This window comes from Myripristis murdjan, chromosome 21 (genome assembly GCF_902150065.1).
Source record: "Myripristis murdjan chromosome 21, fMyrMur1.1, whole genome shotgun sequence".
Lineage (NCBI taxonomy): Eukaryota > Metazoa > Chordata > Actinopteri > Holocentriformes > Holocentridae > Myripristis > Myripristis murdjan.
The window spans coordinates 6,554,045-6,576,928 of record NC_044000.1 but is presented as its reverse complement, the minus strand read 5'-3'; the positions used below and the strand labels follow the sequence as shown (position 1 = coordinate 6,576,928).

At 40.3% G+C, this 22,884-nt stretch overlaps 1 protein-coding gene across 4 annotated transcripts; it reads left to right on the top strand.

Moving 5' to 3' along the window:
• The first annotated feature begins 1,809 nt into the window (after positions 1–1,809).
• On the top strand, positions 1,810–22,508 carry LOC115380297 (uncharacterized). Of its 4 annotated transcripts, XR_003930312.1 has the most exons (14): positions 1,810–1,945; positions 3,492–3,637; positions 5,673–5,754; positions 6,695–6,830; positions 8,060–8,262; positions 8,819–8,955; positions 9,150–9,291; positions 10,916–11,200; positions 11,570–12,763; positions 13,306–14,111; positions 15,289–16,370; positions 16,493–16,601; positions 18,895–18,939; positions 22,121–22,508. XR_003930312.1 is itself a non-coding variant. In XM_030081402.1 (12 exons), the coding sequence occupies exons 1-12, from the start codon at positions 1,820–1,822 to the stop codon at positions 16,495–16,497; spliced, it is 4,344 nt and encodes a 1,447-aa protein (XP_029937262.1). In that variant the 5' UTR covers positions 1,810–1,819; the 3' UTR covers positions 16,498–22,508. The 4 variants fall into 4 exon arrangements, 1 of the variants encoding a protein (XP_029937262.1); XR_003930310.1 differs by having other exon boundaries at positions 18,895–22,508; XR_003930311.1 differs by having other exon boundaries at positions 16,493–18,939.
• Positions 22,509–22,884: the final 376 nt, after the last annotated feature.

Sequence of the window (22,884 nt, the reverse complement as noted above, 5' to 3'; positions counted from 1 at the left end):
ATATTATATTAATTTTATATATGATATCCACATATGAACAGTGCTCAAGTGAATAATTTTATATTATATATGACTGGACACTTTACTCTCTGTACATGTATATTGCCTTATATATACATTCTAATGTGAATTTGATGCACATTTTACACTTCTACGTCTTCCTATTCTCATATTAAACTCATTTGTTAAATATTGCACATATATTGACATTTTATAGCTGAGTTTTCCCTAGTGGAAAAAAAAAAGTCACACACAAACTTGAGTTTTGTTCCAGCCAGTGTATAAATCTGGGTTGTGAACTCGTTCTGGCACTCCTATTTTTCCTAATCACAATCAGAGATAGCAGCAATGTAGCTCCTTGTTGCAACACAGATTGTGCCCTGTGTACTAAATGGATTTTGATTCTTACGGATTATAAGATTTCTTGACTAGCCATTGTTGTCTGGCACCATGCAAGAAAGCAGGCAAGCTCAAAATGACCAAAATAAGCAAGGTTGTCGCTGGAGACAAACAGTTGCAGGGTGGGGAGGAGGCTCTTCAATACACTTTTAACAACTAAAGAAATCCCAGCTCCCTGAGCCCTGCAGGAGCACAAACAGGTAATCACGAAAATGCATGACACGGGGAATGTGTTTCAAACAAAATTGCTTCTGTGCAAGCCAAATACACAGGCTTTGCTCACTGTCAGACTTTTTGCAGATCTCATCATCATCTTTACTTTCCTGAGAGATGAGAAAATAGTCAGGGAACACACTGAATGCAGACTTCATCAAGACATTTGCTCACCCAGAAAATCAGTTTTTTTTTTTTTTTTTTTTTTTTTTTACATATTCATTTGTAGTTGATTTACAGAGAATGCCTGAATCCTTGCAGTGTTTCAGTGCATCATTTCAGTGATTGGATCAGGTGAACTGGCTGATTTTATTGCAGATACAGTGCTAGGATGAGTGTATCTGAGGATTTCCATGATGAAAATCAATAAGTCATTCCACAGGTGTCAACTTCCAAAGGTGTCTCTTCACTGAAATAGAGGTGACAGCTCAAGGATTCTTGAATTCAGCATCAAAGAATGTGCCAGGTGTCCAGTGGAAACAAACAGGTCAGTGCAGTTATCAAAGTGTCCTATTCAACCCTATGGAACCTTTTTTTAAAAACCTTTACTTAATCCAAGTAAATTGCGCACCCTGCTTCACATGTGTACAGGTATACTTGGATTACAGCTATTCATATTGCGAGCAGCCCTATACAACCACAGCCCTATAATGCTGGTCACACACTGAGCAACTCCACAGGCGTTAGTGCCTTGCTCAAGGGCACCTCAACGATATTTGCTGAGATATTGGAGACAGTTATCAATCTGCTTTTTCCAACAGGTCTTTCCCATCTGGTAAAAATTTAAACTTGCAACCTTCCTGCTTCTCTAATATCTTGGCTGTTGCTGCCTCCAGAATGTTGGAAAACACAGTCAAGAAAATAGTAGGAAAAAATCCCTTTGGTTTAAATCAATGAAATGGCTAGAAAAACAAACAAAAAAAACTTTAAAGTTAAACGCACCTGAAATTCATCATGTTTCTCGACTTCATTTCATTCAGTCTGTACAGCATTTGTGTCAAATCGCGTGGTTTTCGTACATAGGCTATATAGGACATTTAAAATTATATCATTACTGTAGTTGCTTTTGTTTTGGCTTGTTGGCTTGATTATACGTTTACAAGCATGCTGTGGGTTGCCAGGTTGTAGCCGCTTGCTTGCGTCGAACGGAGGGATATTACCTTTCAAACCTGGCAACATGGACTATGCGCTGGATACAGAAACCAGTATGGCGGACAGCGAAAGTGATTTGGAAACAGACAGGCTTGAATTAGCTCTGGACACTTTGTTAAGTAGGCACTGCAGCTTGGAGTCCTCGCTGAGAAGCAAAGAGTACTGCTCTGAGTTTTGTAAGGTATGGTGACGGAAAATGTCGTTGGCTAATCTCTCATGACCATGCTGAGTCTGCCTGCTCACTGCTAACGTTGTTAGCTTAGCTAGCTAGCCACCAAACTAGCGATATGTAGCTAGACAGCTGCATAGTTAAAGCTGTTAGCATAATCACCCCTCCAACAAAACCACAGCGATAAAGTCTAACTAAATCAAACGTATATTATCTGGACACCTAGCTAGGTATTGCGACTTTGCAGTTCTGTTTTTGGGAGCTTTCAGTTTGCTATTGGCTGTTAACGTTACTTGGGCTAATAGGTAGCCAAATGAAGTCAAGTGTCGGCTATTCAAGTATAGGCGAGCTGGTTCTGATGTCTTAAATTTGCTTGCTGTTTTCAGACTTTTTTTTTCCAACGCAGGGAAAACTGCATAAGCTTTCGTGTACCCATAAATGAGCTAACTAGCATATTAGCCCCTTTGCGTGCTGTGGTCTCTTGAATTTAGGCAACGTTACGTCACGTCGCTGCAAACCTGTCAGTGTAATGTTTCCTTGCAAACTGGCAAGCGTGCTCACCTTAAAACAGAAACATAAACCTCGGCTGACTCATGAGGAACCGCTCTTACGTTCGGCATATGTGCAATATACTAAACAGCTCTTACCGGAGTAATGCCTCACCTTTTATATTTAGGTCATGTCTTAAAGCTGCGATCTTTTTTTTTTTTTTTTTTTTTTTTTTTTTTTTTAAATAAAATATATCGTGGAGGGCGGTAGAGAGCTATGTAAACAAACTGAGAACGTCATTATTTTATTGCAATAAAGAGCTAACTTACTTGGTAGAATTTACTAACATACTAGGCCGAATTTACCAGTGCCTAATATGCCTTTTAAACAACCATATTCTGGCATCTCTTGACCATAGGCAATGCGGTTTAAAAAGCTTCTTAAAATTCACTGCCGTAACAAGGTTAGAGATATACTTGCAGAATGTCTTGATGAATTGCTTAATTACCCAGCCTTCTCTCAGTAAAGGAATATGCATTGTAAAACACTTAAACATTGCTAAACCCAGTTCTTGATGATGCACTTTGCTTTTCTGCATCCATTTTGTTGTTCAGTCGTATATTTTTCTCATTTGTTTGGATAAGTGGCTAAACATAGATGTTGCAACATCATGCCAAGTTTCCTCCTGCTCGGCTATTGTTCTTTGCACCTGCACATAAAACCCACAGCTGAAAGGCTCAGCTACATTAAGTCACATTGGATGCTGGTGGAAGTCATTTTTCACAAAAACTGAAGTACAAATGGACAAGGCAGCTTGAGGGAAAGTGGGTGCAACACATGATGCAGTACCTGCAGGGAAGCATTGAAAATCATAGGATGGTGATACATTACGGTGTAGGAGTGTCATATAATGTTTTGAAGACATTTGAAAATATCCATCGTTTAGCTTACTTACTAATTTCTGCTGTCATCAATGGATTAGGGGTCACTGTTCTCCCACCTCTGCTTTATCTGTCATTATGGATGTATGTTTAACTCTGTTGTGTTTCCCTGTGTTCTCCCTGCACAGTTGGTTGAGGAGCACACCGGGCAATGGCAGGTTCCTCTCCCCCAGCTGAAGGTGCTGCGGACAGCCCTCTGCAGTTTCACCAAAGCCACTGCTGCCTTCCCTGATGACTGCCAGCACATCCGCTATGCCCTCAGCAGCCTGGCCTTGTAAGCAGTTTGTTAAATGGAAACCAAATTGTTTTTTGATGAAGTAATCATTCTTGTAATCATTCTTATTCTTACCTGTAACTATACTGCATACTGCTATCAAATCAAAAGCATTCGCTGGAAGCCTGTATATAAACTATAAGCCATCGAACGGCAGCCAATGTTGATGCCACTGGTAACATAATTGTATACATGTATAGCATGATTGGCCGCTGCAAGAGACTCATTTCTGGAATTGTTAGTGCCATGCTCTACCCACTGAGCTATAGGGCCATAAACCAGATTGGGTTTGTTCTCACCTGCTATTAACATCCATCCTGAGAAATCTGAAAACAAGCTGACACCTCTAAGTACAGGTGTGAACAACAGCAGTGTGTCCTCAGTGTGTCCTGAGTGATTGGATCTCAGGATGCATTTGGAAGTGGCTTGGGATGCTTGTGTCCACATTGCATTAGAGGTGCAAACAGACATGTGTCCCAGGATGCACAGTAGGACCGCCTACTAACCTGACGTCCTCTGTCTTGTCCACCCTAACACCCCTGACACTGGCCAGACCATCACTTTTCCAACTGAGAAAATATCTTACCTGACTCTGCTCAGCACAGCTGCACTGTCAGATTGGTTGGTTAAATGTAAACTGAAATGCAGGTTAGCTATAAAGCAACTGGTTAATTAATAAAAACTGCTTTTAATAAGACATGAGCTTCCCTGGAAACATGATGCAAGAAATTTTGGGGGTCTCTAAAATATGTAGTGACAATATGCAGGGTTTTTTGTTATATATAAAATTAGAAAACACCAGCCTTTCTTAAATTTTGTGCCAGGACACAATTAAACACACTGATCACAAGTGGGTAGGCGCCACGCATTTGGAGACACATGTTAATGCCAGGTGTGCACAGACAGACTGGCAGCTGTCCACTTGTGTCTGGAGCACCAATAAATGCATTTTAATACTAGTTGGGAACAGAGCCATTGTGACTGCGTTCTTGTTGACATGGAGGAGTTTGTTTTTGCCCATCAGCAATCAGCTACATACCTAATGTTTCATATTCTGCATATTGGTCCTTAAATATGTAGATTTTTCTCAACTCAGCCCCTGGACTGTCGCATAACAGGACTACTGGTCTTGGAGCAGATGGGGTTTACATTGAAAAGACCCTGGTAGTGAAAAGCAAAATCATTACTTAAGCAATCCAGTACAAGATTGGCACAATAGCGGTGCTTATTGGCTGCGAGTGGCCATTTCTTATAAGTCAGCTTTCAATACATTTTCACTGCACCTCCTTTGTCTGGTGCGTTGGTGATATAAGCTGGCCACCTGGAGCGAGAGAAGCCAAAATCAGCACAAGTTTGTATCATAGACTGAAGGACACAGTATTACTTACTCTGAGAACCCAATTTAACATGTGGGCAAGGAGTGTCGAGAGACTGATGTTCTCCAAGCTGCCAGCTGCAAAAAGTAACACAACCACCGGGATAACAATTTATTAACTATGAGGCTATAGTGTATATTCACGTTACTAATTGGGAAAAGGCCAACATGCACCTTATTGTACATGCTCAGCAAAAAATGAGCAATCTCCCAGTTGGTTGAAATTTTGCTGCTGCTCATTATTTGCCTCCACAAAGTCAGTGCAGTCCCAGTTACAATTCTTCTTTTTCTGTTATGTTTATTGTTTCCTTTTTTGCATTCAGCCACCCTGCAAAGTGAATGGTTATTGTGAACAGAACCATAACTCATGTCAACGTATTTAGTCTTATGATACATGTCTGACTGGCAACAAGACTGTGAGAAGATTGGTCACACCAGAAAAACTGAGCCTCTAGCAACAAATCTACTTGGGGTATTGAATTGCTAGTGGGTGCAGTTTGTTCTGTACAAGCTCTGCAACTTAATGACAATGTATTATTTTGGTTTAATTGATCAAATTCATAAATTCTGCTGCTATCAAGTTGTGATAATACTGTTTTCAGCTGTTTTGACAGCTTTTACAACAGCTGACAGACTAGTGTGTTTCCTCTTGTCCTGTAGGAGCTTCTTTGAACTGATGCTCTTCTTCAGCAAAGAGGAGTTTTGGGAGGATCCTTTGAAAGACATCCTTGATTCCTTTCAGGTGAGAAAAAATGGACCTTCTGTATTAGTGCCCAGTTTTGTCGCTGACAAGATTAGGAGAAAAGAAAATATGGATTCAGTCACACTTTTCTGCTTTTTGACCAATATCTGTGCTGCTAAAAATTTTTTAATTGTACTTTGCCTCTGTCAGAACTAGCTGCAGTAGTTGTCACTATGAGTAGCCTCAGTGTTAGGGTTGGTTCATGCCTTGTGTTTGGCTAGGCACTGGAAACCACATGGGTACCAGCCACGGTATGCTGGTGTCTGCCTCTCATTACAACTGCAAAGCTCGTTGTCTGTTAGTTCCGGGTCCTTTTTAAACCAATCCTGTATTGTTTCAAATTTCAGATGGGGCGCTACTCAACATGACAGTGCACCTAGTCGTTTTGGCTGCAGTTGTGTGATTTTTACCTCATACATTCTGTCCTGTACAATTCTGCAGAAAGCACAGACCAGCCTTGAGATACAACATACACACACCTGGCAGAAACCCCCATAACACAGTCTGTATCTTCCCATTGTGACACTTTGTGATCAATGAACAACTGCTGCCAACTTTTCTAACACTACTTTCTCTATTATATGTCCAGCTGCTCTTTTTGTGTTGGACTGTCAGCTGCCTACATACTGTGAAATTCTTGGTATGATTGGTTGCTTCACAGAAAAGTGGTGCATTCCCCTGAGAAATTGAACCTTTCTCAATTTGGGAAAGTGTTATGCTCTGACTGTAAATGGCTCAGTGTTATTTGTATCTTTTCTGAAACATTCACTTTCCATCAGCCATGTAGCTGACCTATTGACTTGGCTGTAAAAGAGGTAGCGGCATTTTGGGGGAAAAAAAAGCAGAATAGTGTGCATACTGGTTCACTTGTCAGGTTTCTTAATTGACGAGAATGAGTAGAGAGGATTAGAATGGATAAATCTCTTACCACCCTCTGTAGGAGTGCCACTCTCGGCTGCTGAGGCACAAAAACGTCTACCTTCAGCAGGTGAAGCATGTCATTAAAGCAGGAGGCCCGTGGGAGAATCCAGTGCTGCAGGGCATCTTAAGAGAGGCAGCCCTGCCACCAGTAGAGGGTAGGCTCTTGAACTGAACAGCAGATGTACACACAGCCAAGTACCAACAAATAAAAACAAATCACACAATTATGTTTCAATTATTTTGTCATTTCTACAACTGCACTGTCAAAATACTGTAAGTTTGATATTAACATGTCAATCGTGATAGTGCTTGGTGAGACCTCTGCAGTATTAACAAAAGCCTGTGACTAAAACATTAAAGCAATTTTGAACTTTGGTAAAGTGTTGGGTTGTATTGTTACCTTGGTGTGATATGAGTCAACATTGTGGTGAAATTCTCCTTAGTTGCTCTGTGCTCCTCTGGGTAGCTAGTCCACAATACTGGATTTCTATCTCTCCATTCGCTTCCATAGTGCAGCAAAACAACAGCCAAAATAACCCTTTTAGAGCATAAACAAATGCAAACAAGGGGGATTATGCCAAAAACAACATGTTTCAGGAGGAAATTAAATGTATCTTTGCTTGTTATTTTATTGTTTGAACTGGAAAGTAGAGCCGGCAGGTAGCATCTGGAAGTACCTTCTGTACAGTAAATCTACAAATAGCCTAAGAAATGTTCTTATAGTACTTTGACAAATAACTGTACACAAATTAAAATGGGTACTGGGACTTGGTTTTTTATGTTTGCATAATCTAAATCATTCACATTGCTTTATGAGCAGTGTGTTATTTTGTGTTAAGTGTTATTTTGGGAGTTGTTTTGCCACTCTATGGAAGTGAATAGAGAGATAGAAATATAGTATTGTGCATTAGCAGCCCATGGGAACACAGAGACGAACTAATGAGGAGATGTCACCACCATGTGGACTCATAACACCCAGGGAACTATAAAATCCAACACTCTACCAAAGTTCAATTTTGCTTTAAAGACTATTTCTAATGTCACAGTAAACATACTGCATCTATTACACTACAAATGCCAAGTCTGTTCTAACATGAAGATGCTTTGCCATCCTCTAGTATGTTTTCTTTTCAGATGCTACATGCTTGTACAGCACATTGATCATTTTACAGCTATGGATGTTAATACATTATGGTGCTGTCAGTTTAAATTAAAAAGGAAGAATTTTCCAATATCCTGTATTCAGCATAAGGTCATTATCAATCTAACTCTAACTAGTTCACAGTGTTGATAATGTTGAATAATCTTTTCAGCCCTAGTATGCACTTCACAAATTTACTCTCCTTTGTCAATCACCTTTTCGTACTCGCCACCCTCCCTGCAGTTGAGGAGTACTTGAGCACAGAGGCGCCGGAGTTCTTGGAGTTGCGGGTTCGCTATCTGCAGGCCTGTGAACGTGTCCCAGAAGCCATGGCCCTGGCTAAAAGCTGCCTTGAAAACCGTGAGGCTGGAAAACATCTTTACTTCCATCAGGCCTACCTCACCTGCCTCTACAAAGCCTCGCTACATGAGCACCTGCACAAGGAGGTAGGGGAGAATAAAGTGAACAGCATAGAGAAAAGCAGGGGAGTGAGAAATTGATGTGGCTGTGTACATGAATGTGTTTCTTCCCTCAAATGACAGAGAGTGATTAAAAGCACGATGTGGGCAGCTAGTATTTGCTAAACTAAGTGTCAGAAAAGCAGTGTGTTTTATCCCTAATTAATAGTTGCAGTTGACAGATGACATACTGTTCCAAATGTTGTTTACAAGTCTCCCAAAGGTTGAACTACAGCTGCTTCATCATCCACTTTCAGCTAGAGATTCCCTTCCAACTGAAAAATGTGCATTTACTCTCTTTACTAATCTTCTCTACATTTTTCCCATGGATAAGAATGGCGGAGAGGAAATGTTGGTTGTCAAATTGTATACACTTTTAGAAGGATAGTGTAATTTGCCTCCGTCAATATTTTGGTTTCCTTTGTCTTATGAAACAGCCAACTGAATAGAAACTTAAGTTACACAGCACCCCCTTTTTTCATTGTAATGCAATGCGATTTATTTTCTGTAAGCTGTGTGTGCTTGTTTGTATCTCCTTCCTCAGATGGCAGAGATAGATGGCCGTGATGCAGTGGAAATCATCTGCAACACAGAGAGTGTTGAGAAAGATGAGCTCCTCCTGTCGCTGTGTAAAGCCTTTCTCACCCAGCAGCTGCACAATGGAGACATGTACTACATCTGGTTAGTATGTACTGCACCTTCAGACATGTACATCGTTGTAATACTGCCTAACTAATCTCCTGGATTTGATGATACTTGAGGATACAGACATTCACTCGCACTTTTCATTTACATCTGAATCATCACAGTTGTACTCTGATTAATATGCAACAGAAATAAGTGTCCCTAATTTATTACCCCCTTCTCTCCTTTAGGGACCTAGTGTTTATCTGGAGCAGGCTGCACCTTAGGGCCCACCCCTCCAAACAAGCCTTCCTGGCTGAATGCCGTCAGTTGGCTTCCTCTGCCACCAACGTCAGAGCCATCTTCCCCTTCATCAAAGTGATCACTGCAGAGGTTTGTCCGATGTGACATGGGTTTTTGTTGTTTTCACTTGTAGGACTCACTTCTGTTGATATTATATGCAATATATTTGACTGAAATTTGCAGTGACTTCATACAAGTTAGACAGTGTATTATTTTAGTAGTAATGACTTGTGATTTGAATGGATAAAGGGATGAATTTGAAAAACAAAAACGATTTCAGCATTTCCATTTAATTCCTCCTACCAAGTAAATACAACAAGTGTAGATGTCTGTGGGCTTTGGTGTCCTGAAATAACTCGCCATAAAGTTACTGGTGCCAGTCACGTAAATGTAAATTTGTTGAATTACCACAGTTACTTTTATTGACTTACTTTTTTGACTTGATGTTTCTTAATCAGAAATCCATCCAAACAGCTGCTTTGAGATTTAGTGTTGCTGGCTTCACAGGGCCAGAAATTATTATTGACTGAGACTCTGTACTAGGTCTGCCACAAATTTTTTTTTTTTTTAATTGATTAATGTAACAATTTTTAGTAGTGAGTAGTCAACTAATTTAATGACTAATATTTCGAATCTATAGATTTTTCATTTGATTAATAAAACTATTAATTTACCCAAATTAAATGATCAAAAATGTTCTCATTATTATTTCAGTATTTTATTCAGTCATCTTTTCTTAAAAAGCAAACAAATGTATTATAGTAATAATGATAATAAGAAACCCTTTTTGTCAGATGCCTGATCAGAAAAAGGATTGCTGTAACACAGAGATTAATTTAATCACTGTGTGTCAAAGCAACCCTTTACCTAAACAGGAGAATCAATGGTTTTAATTGACTTAAAAATTAAAATGGTTATGACATGGATTTATTTAATCACTGGAGTAATGTGCAGTTAAGATAATCACAGGCAAATGTATTTTTGCATCAGTATGGGGCAAAAGAGATAGTTGAAAAAATTTACTATAACTATAACAACTGGCACAGACTGTAACAACAGTCAACAACAGTTTAGCTATTTTCTCAGTCATACTTGGCCATTAATAGTAAACAGAAACATTTCATTACCATAACAGCAGCAGTACAGAAACTACTTTTAACATGGGGACGATGAAGAAACATTTAAAAAAATAAATTTTAGTGAACAGAAACATGTCCTGCTTGTTGATAATCCTTATTTATCATCCTTGAGTGGTGAGAAAAAATGAACAGGACACTGTTATCTTGCTGCCGTCTTGACAAAGCGCTCTTGGATGCTTTAGCTTCAAGTGTTTGTGCATAGCAGTTGTACTGCTGTGGTAAGCCAATTTACAGAGCTTACAGACCACCATACTGTTGGGTCACTGTCTCCCACACTTAATATGATTGTGGGCAAGGTGTTTTACCTGCAGTTTGTTGTCCAGGGAATACATGCTTTGATTGGATGCAGCCATCATTATGATGCATTTGCACACATCAGTAATCAATGATGATCACGTCTGTTAGTTTACAACAGCGCTATTCTGCCCTTCTCAGAGAAACTCACAAATGGTTGCTTCAGTGGTACCTGCAGCATTGGAGTCTTATAAAAATGAATATGGAAACCTTTGCTTCTCCAGGTCAGCATTTTACCATATTTTAATCACTGATATGTAATGTATGTGTTGTTTGTGCAGCTGGGTGGTGAAGGGGTCCAGTTCTGTGTGGAGCTTTGTGCCAGGGCTTTGCAGCTGTGTGACCTGCAGGCTGATCCTGTTGCACGCTCCTTGGTGTGTAAGACCATCGCCTTCCTGTTGCCACACGACCTGGAGATTTGTCGTGCTTGTGCCCTGTTGGTCTTCTGCCAGGAACGCAGCCTAGAGGCCTACCGAACTGTCTGCCTGCTTTACATGCATCCCGACCAGGAGCCACATCCCCACAACAACCCTGTCCGAACCAACGTCCGCTTCCAGATTCTACAGGTTGGAGAGGAATGAACATCATAGGATACTTTGCTTGCAGCATTTCTATAATGGGGCATGTGGGTTTGAAGTCAGGAATGACCCCAAACAAAGTCTAGTTTACTTTTCTAAATGAAGAGCACTGCTCCACTTTTCTTTACACTTCTCTTCTTAATTTGATATTCACTGATCCCTGCATGGTGGTTGTTTTTTCACTTGATTCCCTCCAATAGAACAACACCCCTGGAGCTAATAGGGATTAAGTGTTTTTCTCAAGGACACCCCAGCAGGAAGGATTCCTATTAATATGGAGATGATTTGTGCTTGAAATTTAGTTTTAGTATTGATGTGATTTCCGCCTGACATATTGTTTTTCCTCACTGTTTGCAGGTATTGAAGGAGCGCCTGTGTTTTGACCCTGAGTTTTGGAACCTCCTGACTCTAAGGACCCGCTGTTTGGAATTGATCAGTGACAAGGCCATGAAGGCTGCTGTGCTTAGTGAGATGAAAGAGGAAGAGGAGAAAGAATACTCTGAAGAGCTGATACCAAATAATTACACAAATGACCTATGCACTCAAAGCTTAAACTCATGGCATTGCACTGAGCCTGCATCTGAGGTCCAGAGGCATCCTGAAAAGCAGGCTGCAGAGGGTGAGTCAGCAAAGGGGGCTGCTCCATCAAGTGATATCCCACTGAAGAGGAGGAAATGGAGAAAGAGGCGACGAAGGAGAGAGCAACCTTTGTCTGATGATGAGGCAGACTTTGGTGATGATCCAGAGATAAAATACAACCTCAAATCTGCTCGTGCAAATAGCAAAACGATCTACTCCTTAAGACAAACCCGTTCTGATCCAGAAAATTCTGCTCCAGTCAAGCTCCCTCCAAACCGTCAGAGGGAATACTTGTCTAGATGTGTGAAGAACCAAATTTTGAAGAGGAAGGGTCGGAAGAAAAGATGGTTGCAAGGTCTTCCTAGGCTGGAGCAGGTACAGGCAGTTAAAGAGGCAAAGATTAAAGTTAAGGGGAAGAAACGTGGACGGAAGCCCTTACCAAAACTGGAGCTGTCTTACCCTGACAATGAAGTGTCTTTCAATGAGGAGGAATGGTGTCTTGAGGAGAAAATAGACAAAGAAAAGAAAGAACAGAATGAGCTTAACAAGGAAAATGAAGATGAACCGTGTGGACTGGAAGAGATTCACTTTGAGCAGAGGAATAAACTTGAGAGGGACAATGGACTAAAGGGCCGTGCTCACATGGTCCATAATAGCAGTCTCGGCGAACATACCCAAGACGAGCCTCTAACAGAATTAGGTTCTGAGCGAGTTTCTGAGCTTTGTGAAGATCTTCCAAGCGAACCTCAGCCTGTTGTCCCTGCTGCTGAAGCTGATCCACAGTTTGATGGTCCTGCCTTGGAGTTAGTAGACTGTCCAACAGAACTGTTTCACAGCTACTCTCTTAAATCTAAAGAGCTTGTTTCTGAGAAGCCACAGTCCCCAGAATGCTCAGCACCGGATAAACTGAATGGTGACACAGAGCAGGAGCTCAAACCATTACTGGAAACATCAGAGGAGTCAAATCCTTTGGTTAGTTGTTTGTTTGTCTATAATTACAGTCGCCAAAATTTTAAAAAATATTGGGCAATGTTACCTGTCATTGCAAATTCAGAAGAATTACTTTAACTTGAACATACTCAAGTGTTTTTTGTCATACATGAATAAAAAATTACTTGCTGAAAATCTATCGCACGCTATAGCAGAATTCTATGCACATAAATCTTGTCACAACTGGAAAGCAGATAGAAATAACCTGTACATTCATTCATATGCAGCGCTTTGCAGAGTTTGATATACCTTTATGTAGTTGATGTGGCATCTTATGTTTGTGTTTAGACACATTCTTGTCAGTAAAAGTCAAGAACAATATACAATAGAAAATTAATTTACCCTACATTCTCTTTATAAATCAGATGATCAAATGTGGTTCTTGCTACAATGAACTTGCATATTAATGAGGAAAAAGGAAAAGCCTTTTGGCAGCTCAAGCATCTCTTCTTTGGCATTGTATATTTTGATGCCATTTTCTTTTTACCACCCTCAGTAATCACTGATGTTTCCTTTTTACCTAGGTAAAAGGCAAGGCAACATGGAGGGAACGAATGCTCCGTACTCAGCGATATGCCCACCTGATGTACCACTGCAACCTCTGCTGCAAGGACTTTAAAGGCTTGAATGTTATGAGGCATGCTCTTGCCCATCTAAAGTCGAAGAGACTAAGATGCATACTTTGTGGAAAACGGTTCAAACAGCTTCCTTTTGCCAAAAAACATGTTCTGGAGCATATTGATGAAATGTGCAAGAATAATCCCAGCAGTAAAGAGCCATGCACTGAGGAGACTCAAACAGTTAATGGATTGGAGAAGGTTGTTGAAAATGAGAACCAGGGTCAGGATGAAAATCAGCCATCCACCCTGAGCTGTCAAGTTTCTGTTAAGGAAATGCCTGAACAGAAACCTGAAGCCAAAAATAAGTCGTCCACACTTGATAGGGAAGGCAGAATCATCAGAAACCTTCGCATCCTGATCAAAAAGACCTCCGTCCTTCACAAAAAATACAAGAACGCTGATTCTGATATACCCAAGCAGATGGACTTCAAGGATGAACAGGTAGTCATCAAGGATGACGTGGTGATCATCAAAGATCGATCTGTGTTGGAAGAGGAGGGAGGAGACGAGGGGAAGGAGAAACCAGCGGGAGAAAATGGATATGGTGTAGACATCACGTACCAACTGTGCCCCTCAGAGTCCTGCGATAGAGTATTCTTGAAAATCAGCTCCACACTGACAAAACATGCTATCAGATGTCACAGTGGTGAGGAGAAAGTTCTGGAGAAAACATTTGTTTGGAGCAAACACAAGTGCATCTTCTGCTTCAGGTGAGATACATAATAGAAGCACTGAATTAGTTTGTTTTATCGTCTTCACAAAAATGTTTGTCAACCTGCTCTATCGTGTAGGAGGCAATGATAGGAATACCCCAACCCAAAATGCAATTTTATCTGTGATCTAGTTTGTCATCGTAGGCAGGGCTGCACGATTATGACAGAAATTCAGTTTTTAAGTAATTAACAGTGGGCGTCCTTAAACTGTAAATTTAATGGAATTGAAAAATAAATAAAGTGTAACTTCATTGCCTGGTCATATACCACTTTATAGTGGCCTTTTAAGAGGCTTGGCCTAAATTAATTAGTTGTGTTTTCTGGGGTGCAGATACAACCATACAATACATTTTGCATGGTGAGCTTTTTTACTCCATATCAGATTATTTGAAAACGAAGTGGTTCCCAACCACTGAAGTAGTTCCCTTTTAATGGAATACACATTTTCTTTCAGCCATGCTTCAGCTTTCACAGAATATACAAAAGCAAATGCAGTAAAGTTACAGTACATTTGACTAACCTGGTGTGCTGTAAAGTTTTTCTCCTGCTGAAATGAAACAGCCAGATTGTGTCGGGGAAAGGGTGCACGGCACTCTACTGCCAGGGAGGTAAATAAGGAGCGCTTGATTTGAGATAATACAGCAGTGAAAGCGAAAGCTACATCGCCAAATGGAATGCAGCACAAAAACAGTTTTGTGTTGATTTTCCTTCATGATCATGGGAAGCCAAAATTATATTTGAAAATAAAATTTGGTTCATCGTGCAGACCTAGTTGTTGGTGGCAAGTCTGAGAGTCCTGGGTTACATATCATTACTGTAAACATGGTGATTTACCTATGTACAGCCTTTTTTCTCCAGCTGTCGCATGTCCCACTCCCACATGAATGTTTGCTGTTGCATTTTGGCCCAACATCCTTTCAAACAGTCAAAAAAAGCTCAAACTTCAGGCTTCAAGATTACATTGTGTATGAAGTAAAACCAGACACTAACTTTAAATAAGAATTATTAGTTTTGACACTTGACTGCATGGTTTTAGGACATAAAAATAACATAATTAACTTACCAAATAAATCGAATTCCCCAATAATGTTTTGTAATCCTAGTTTATACAATTCCATGCAAGCCAAGTTTATGAAGAGTCATCTTCTGCGCTGACTGTACTTTCCCTTAACAGGCAGTTACAGTTCATCCAGCACTACAAGGACCACATGAAGCTCCATGACTCCCCTCTCCGCTACTTCTGCTACCACATGCAGTGTAATCAGCGCTTCTTGAACCACCAGGAACTGAAGGACCATGTCAAGACCCACCAGCCCCTCAGACCCCAGTGCCCCTACACAGACTGTGAGCAGCTATTCCCAGGCCTCCAGGCTCTCTATGACCACGAATGGCGACACTATATCCCAGCACCACAGAGAGAGGAGCTGGAGTTGGTAGCTAGCAGACAGAAGCAGCAGAATGCTGAGGCTCCCTGGAAGCAGAGAGTAAAGATCGAGGAGACTTGGCTGCAGAGTAAAAAGGGGCAAAAGGAGAGTCCTAAAGCCTATCATCAGGAGCCTTCTAATCTTGAGGATCTCAGGGAGATGGACAAAAGTGAAAATCAGGCTCAGGTAGCAGTTGTCCTAGACAGCAGTCAGAATCTGGACAAATCACATACTTCTCCAGAGCAGACAGATAGTTATCAGCCTGTAGACACCAACCAAACCCTCATCAATGGATATGAGGATGGGAAGAGAGACCTATCAGAAGGAGAGGCCTACACCTCCCATACTGTTGCTGCTGTCCCATCTCCCAACAAGAGGCCTAAAAAGAAACTGATCCCTTCTGACCCCTTGAACGTTAAAGACCTCGAGGATGTGTCCACTTTGGCTGAGGGTGTCCAGCAGAAACTAGATGAGCCGCACATCACAGAGCACAAGACTTTCAAACCGGAAGACCCCTCCTATGCGACTTTTGTCAAAGCCCCTTTCATCCGGCCACCACCCTCCACATACCTAGATGAATCGCTTCTCTCCATGCGCAAGAGGAGGGCTATTGAAGAGGCTCCTCCAAAGAAATCGTTTGTCTGGAACAGTAAGAAGAAGAAGGAGCCTGATCCTGTAAAGGAGCAGCTGGTCGAGGCTGAGGCTGCTCAGGTGAAGACCAGGCATCGGTGCAACAAATGTCTTTCCTCCTTCAGCAGCTTACAGGAGCTACAGAAGCATGAAGCCCTAAATACCTGCTCCACACTCTTTGGCTTTGATTCAGATGATGAAAGTGAGTATACCGGATTTACACTGTGATTCATTGACTCAAGTGTACCAAGCCAGTCATTGTCTAACCGTTTTCATGGTGCTGTTGACCCACTGTCTAAACATCTGTGTCTTTTCCATTTCTAGGTTAGTGGTGAGTGAAGAGGAGTTTGAACTTGAGTGGCCATAGTGGTCTGCTGGCGTGGCTTAGGGGAAGAAGATTTGTGATCGTAGTGAAGATGGAAACATTTCTCCGGTAGAACACTGAAACTCTGTCTTAGCACTTGTCTAATAATTAGATACCAATTTGCAAACATAAGCTAAGGGAAAACTGCCTGGAATTGGCACAGCATTGATTTGGAGAACTTTTTTTCTCTCAAATTAGATGAAAGCGTTTTTTTTCTTTTTTTCAAGCAATAACAATACAACAACTAAAAATTTTAAATTCATTTTGGAGCTGTTAAATGTAACCAGTGTGCAGTTCATGGTCGGAACATATTTGGACTTCAAAGGTGTAATTACACAGCACACTTAGGGCTGAACGATGAATTGGATTTGCGATAATTATCGCGATATGATAAAATGCGATTTCCTAACCACAACTACGCGATTATAAGTTGGTCACGAGACGCGAGCTACAGCGAGTGAAGCTCTCAGCCGCACCAACTTTTCATCCTGCCCAGCTGTTGCGCAACGGCCTCTGGCTCAACAGAGCAGTCAGAAACTGACACAAGTGAGACTTAAGTCTCGAAGAGGAACAGCACGTCGGTGGTGAGGGATTATTTTGGCTTCAAAAAAGATGTTGCGCAGTGGCAGGTGTTGTGCAGAACATGCCGTGCTACCGTTGCACAGCATAGCTGCCAACACTCCCGTTTTTCCCAGGTTTCTCCCGTATTTTAGACTCATCTTCTGCCGCCCTCCCGTTTTGTCTTTTCTCCCGAGAATCTCCCGTAATTTACAAGCCCCAATTTTGTTGGTTAATAATAATGAGAAACGCACAATAACAAAGGTTTTATTTTGAAAGCTGAGACCGGAAATCGCATATTAAATCTCAATGGCAATATTGGGGGAAAAAAATCGCAATTAGATTATTTTCCCAAATCGTTCAGCCCTAAGTACACTAGGGGGTAGGGTACTAGATTAAATTAATTGAAGAGCCCTGCTGTATATTAATCAGCCATTTTCAGATAATTAATTATCAAAATTGTATCAATTACATTTTTTTTTTTAATTACCTGCCTAAAAGCAGCACAAACAATGGCCCTGGGCACTTGGAGTTTAGTGAAACTAACTGACCCTCAATAACCTCATAAAATAAAAAAACATTAACTTCATGCTTAAGTTACAGCCCCTCCTGCAGAGTCCACTTCTCAGTTAAAATTCCTTCCTTAATTGTGTGCTTCTCTTGATTTGCAACTCTTCCTTCAATTAGTGTAAATTCAATAAGGGAAATCAATGAAGGATAATAACTTTTGCTAGGGGTGTAATAAATTTGTCCCGAAACCGTAAATTCACATTTCTGCAGTCCTTGTTTCGGTGAATTGTACATTCATAATGAACTGTGTTTAATTCCTCAATATGTGGTCTTGCCAAATTACTGTGAGCACACCTGTGTTGTAGAACATTCAACACTGATTATGATCAATACTATCACCAGGCCTAATACCCAAGTTTTAACCTGTGCTGGACAGCCTTGACGAAACGCTGGCACTCAATTAATTAAATTCTCAGATGTAAGTTTGACCAACGAGCTGTTCCTGCTGGTTTGCTCTGGTTTCATTCTCTTAAATTCTGTATGTTGTTCGATTGGTTCTCATGTTTGAATTTCCATTCCACCTGCTGCACCCTCAGCTATGATTGTTTTTCGTTTTGTTTTTTTTTATTAGTGATATTCAACCAGTGCCCCCTCATCTGAGGTTGACAAGATCAAAAGAGCCTTTCCAGACTCTAGAGCTAGTCTCTAGAGTGTTTTTTGCCAGCCTGTGTTTAAATTAAAATGAAATTCTGAGTCTGTTTTGTTTTTACAAGCCAAACCTCGGTGCAAACTGAATTGGGTTTTTAAAGCCATCACACCCCTAGCTTTAGCTGGATTTACATCATCAGTGTTCTTAATGAAAAGAGTGTTCCTAATAAGTTATATTATAGGTGTGTGATAATTGCACACTCAATTGCTTGTACTCAGCCACAAAATAACTTAAAATCATAGCATTCACACTACATCACATAATAAGAGACAGTATTTTCTTGAGTAGCATCAGTATAGACCCATGCTGTACACAGATCCAAGTTACTGTTACAGTTACTGACATGTTTTAAGACAAATGAACATGGGTCTGCTAGGGAAAGGAAATTTCAAAGTTATGGACAGGATTAGACTCATCCATATATTCCAGTTCCAAAACAAATCATCTTGGCAGCTACTCTTCAGTAGGAAAAAAAAAAAAAAAAAAAAAGGTAGACTAGACTAGGTAAATATTTCACACACTCTCTCCATGGCAAATCAGAAGCCTGGAAAACACATTAATTCATTTTCTTTACCCACTATTCAGGGTCACTGTGGACTGGAGCCTATCCCAGCATGCATTGGCCTGAAGGTAGGGAGACATCCTAGACAGGTTGCCAGTCAGTTTCCTAAACAGTATATTGCTACTGGAAATTTGGACTTCCCAAATTGCAGGTGTTGTGCTGCTTCATCGGTCAGTATCTTGCCAGCGAGCTAACTTAACACACCCACTACAGTCACTGTTGAGATTTGCTACATTACACTTATTTTGACATATTTTCTATTATACACTATCAGACCAACAAAATCATCCAGACCTACTTGATGCACTATGAAAAAATGAAATACTCTAAAAAGGGAGCTAAAGCATTTTAGTGATCACTGACAAGGACACAAAAAGCAGACAAATCCTCATATAGCCTGGTTATTACGACTTTGGGTTAGTTGGGGTGGAGAGGGATTTCATACACAGAGTATCTCCTTCACAAATCTGTTAAATCCCTCTACCCTAATGGCTTCTTCAGATCTCCTCAACAGGTTTGTCAGAATAAGTCCTGATTTTACTGGTTGCTAGTTTTGGTCCCTTGGTGCATGTCAGTCACTATGTTTTATAGTTCTCGTTCAGTTTGACCAGCTGACAACTCCTGTGGGCCACTCTGTCATGGGTCGCATGCTGAAGCTAAAACAGAAAGTTCTGTGTTGGGCCACGTTGATTAGATTGGAGATGCGGTCATGATTTTCAGGCACTGCTGTGTCCACAGTAGTGCTATGTATTATTTGGCCCTTTTTTTCTCCAAAAACTTGTAATCAGGACTAAAATATTAGTTTTGTAATCCCTTTTTTGCAATCCAGAATTAGGTCCAGACCCAGATACCACAAAAAAAGTAAGATAACAGCATCCAGACTTGCAGTCTTTAAGTAAACCTCGTTCTTCCCATCTGTTAGGCAAATGTTATGTTGTAAAGCCAAAAAACATGGGAGAAGAAGCTGAAAAAGTGTTAGTTTGAGACACATGCGGCTGAAATCATGAAACATTCTTAAGAAAACATGTCTTCTTAAATCCTGTATTTTCTCTTAACTTTAAACTTAGGAACAATCTTAAGAATAGGAAAAAAACTAATCTCAATAATTTACATCACTTTTATTTAAATATAAATTTGAGAAGACATCCAGTGCTAGAAACAGAATATAAATTTCATCCTAAAAAATCTTACAACCAGACGTCTTAAACACTGACGATAATCTTCGCTTTTGAGAATATATTCTAGACAAAACATTGTAGCCTGACGTACTTCTGTTGGCTTCTCTGTACGTCACATGTGGCAGCGCCTGTGCTGACTGCTCTCTGGTGGATCTTTTTGTTAGCGCTCTGTGACCCTTTCTTTTCCCACATCCTGGCTAAATGGGCGAGGGCTTAGAAACTTGTAATTGTCATTTACTGACTTACTGACCTTTCCTGAACTAACCAACTGGAGTCTCCTCGTGGTGACAATGCCTTTGGCCACTGTTTCTTTACACAGGCTTTGCACCGTTTGTAAAACCATCATAGTGCCTTAACAAAAACAATGTTGCAGAAGTACCTATTAACTACACTGGCAAAAATGTGAACTTTCTACTTTCCACTGTTTTTAATATTTAATAAAAGCGTCTTCTAAGAAAGAGTAGATGGTTGCTGCATGCTGTAATGCTGTATTGCATTTCAAGAACACATCAGCAAATCAGATTCCAGTGTTCGATTTCAGATCAGATGGATATTATAAGTGTAATGTCCCGTTTTGACCAGCACACGTATCAGAGTTACAGTTAAGGAAGTTACCTTTGATGTGTCATCGCAAACAAGACTTGTACTGACCTCGCCTTCATCCAGCAAAAGACACTTTCCCAGATTATGTCTTCTGTTGTGTCTGAGTTTAACAGGCCTTTCCAGGCCCCTATCCAATCGCTGAGATTGGACGGGACCTGGGAAGGCCTGTCGTTTCAAACCAAACATGAAGCGTTGTGGACTCGCACAAATACAATCGTGAATCTTTCACTCAAGTTGAAAATTTTCAACTGACGCAAACATGCCAGTGACACGAATTGACAGAAATTTGTGTCATTTGTCACCCGCTGCAAGTTTACATCTATTTGCGTATGTGCATTGACTTTGTATGTAATTGCGCCTCGATTAAAAACTCGCTTTGTGTTTACTGTGAACACACCTTATGAAGTCTGGCCTTCTCTAGCTGATTAGGGACTTTCTCCTTCATTCTGAAGATGTTGGCTTAAAAAAAGACATAAAACTTCTAAAACTAACTAGTTAAAACTTGCTTCATAGAACTTGAGTAGTTTGACCTTTCAACCATTATGTAAATCTTAACCTGTTTCATGTGTCAGTGCAAGCCAGTAAAAGTGTTTTTTTTTTCTCGCTCTTTAAAATGTAATTGTTTATAAAAGTGTCACTAGCGTTCTACCACTAGGGAGCACCATAAGTACTGATAAAGACGAAATGCACCAAAAAATTATATTAAAAAAAAGATTTATTTCTGGATTGCAAATAAAAACACCTTAAACAGGTTCTTAAAGTAGTTCTTAATTTTTTTCTTAAGAAAATTTTGGTGAATCCAGCCCTAGGTGCTAACAGCGCAGCACAACCCATATGCTGACCCCTTAACAGGCCAACAGAGCATCACTGGAAAAGGCTTCAGTGTGGGACCTGTAAGACAGCGTGCCTGACATGTCTCCTGCAGAGTGGCCGGTACAGACAGTATTACACATCACAAGCTGTGTTCTCTTCCCATGGTGAAATATTGTCAGGCAGCACATGCAATGCAAACCATATCATGTATGAGTAGCAATGGTGAGGCCAGTGTTTATTTTTACTGTACAAGTGGCAGAGGATGTGAAAGCCTATAGAATTTAAATGAGTTCAGGTTGCCTAGCAACAAAATGGTGTGGTTTGTGATGGCCAACTCATGTTTCCCAAAACAACAAAACAAGAGGGGAAAAAAAACAAAAACAGTGTGGACTTGTGTTACAGAAAGCATGGGTCTAAATAATTTGTAATATTTACCCAGGAATGAAAAGTCACGCTTTTAGAGCGTTAAATGATGCAAACACCAGCACAGTGTGTGTACTATCAGCTGGATGTGCTTAATGTGTTAACTGTAGTCTTCCAAATGCGTCATGCCCAACACTGACAGACAGATTTTACAAATGGTTGAGTGGACGTGTAAAACCAGTACTGGATATGTGATGACTGTCCTCTTTTACATTTCTCTGCTTTCTGTCAGAAATCATTGAACACGTTGCATTCATCCACCAAAGCCTCGGTGCTGGGGGGAGGCATGTGTCGCATTATTTCTGTGGGATGGTTTTAAAGGTAGGCAATATGAGATTGCTGCCCAGTGTTGTGGAGCCTAGATGCTCAGTTAATCAGATTGTCATCGTGTTTTAATCATGGTATAGCCACCTGAATCAATTACTCATAAAAGCTATGACCAAAATGTCTGCACCCATCTAACTCTCCATCTCCACCCTCTGGCAATACTCTGCTGTACAGTTGATGGACTATTCAGATACTTCAATTATGCCAAGACTCAGTCACAAAGTGTTCGACTATTTCTCTGAAATGTAAATGAAGAAAAACACTGTAACTGATAATAAAATATTTCAAATGTACTCCTATGATTTACTTCTGTTGCATTGATTTTCAAAGGTCTTTCAATTTTGCTCAATTTGTAATAGGAACAGGTCTTTCCCTTCTTGGAATATTTGACATTAGTCATGTATGCATTTATGTTATGTATATACATTTGAGATGATTAATCTGTTTAAAACAAACTCTTTTTGATGTAATGTTTTTATGGAACTGTGCACTTAAACACATGATTATTTATATGTATAAATGTTAATAGACTGGATTTGTAATTATATGATCCTACTATTTTTCTTAAAGAAAAAGTCATTAATTTTGTTTCAATAAACAATCTAAGTCAAGCCACGTGTGCTGTCCTGTGTAGTAGTCATGTACTTGCACTGTTCCTTGATGAGTCAC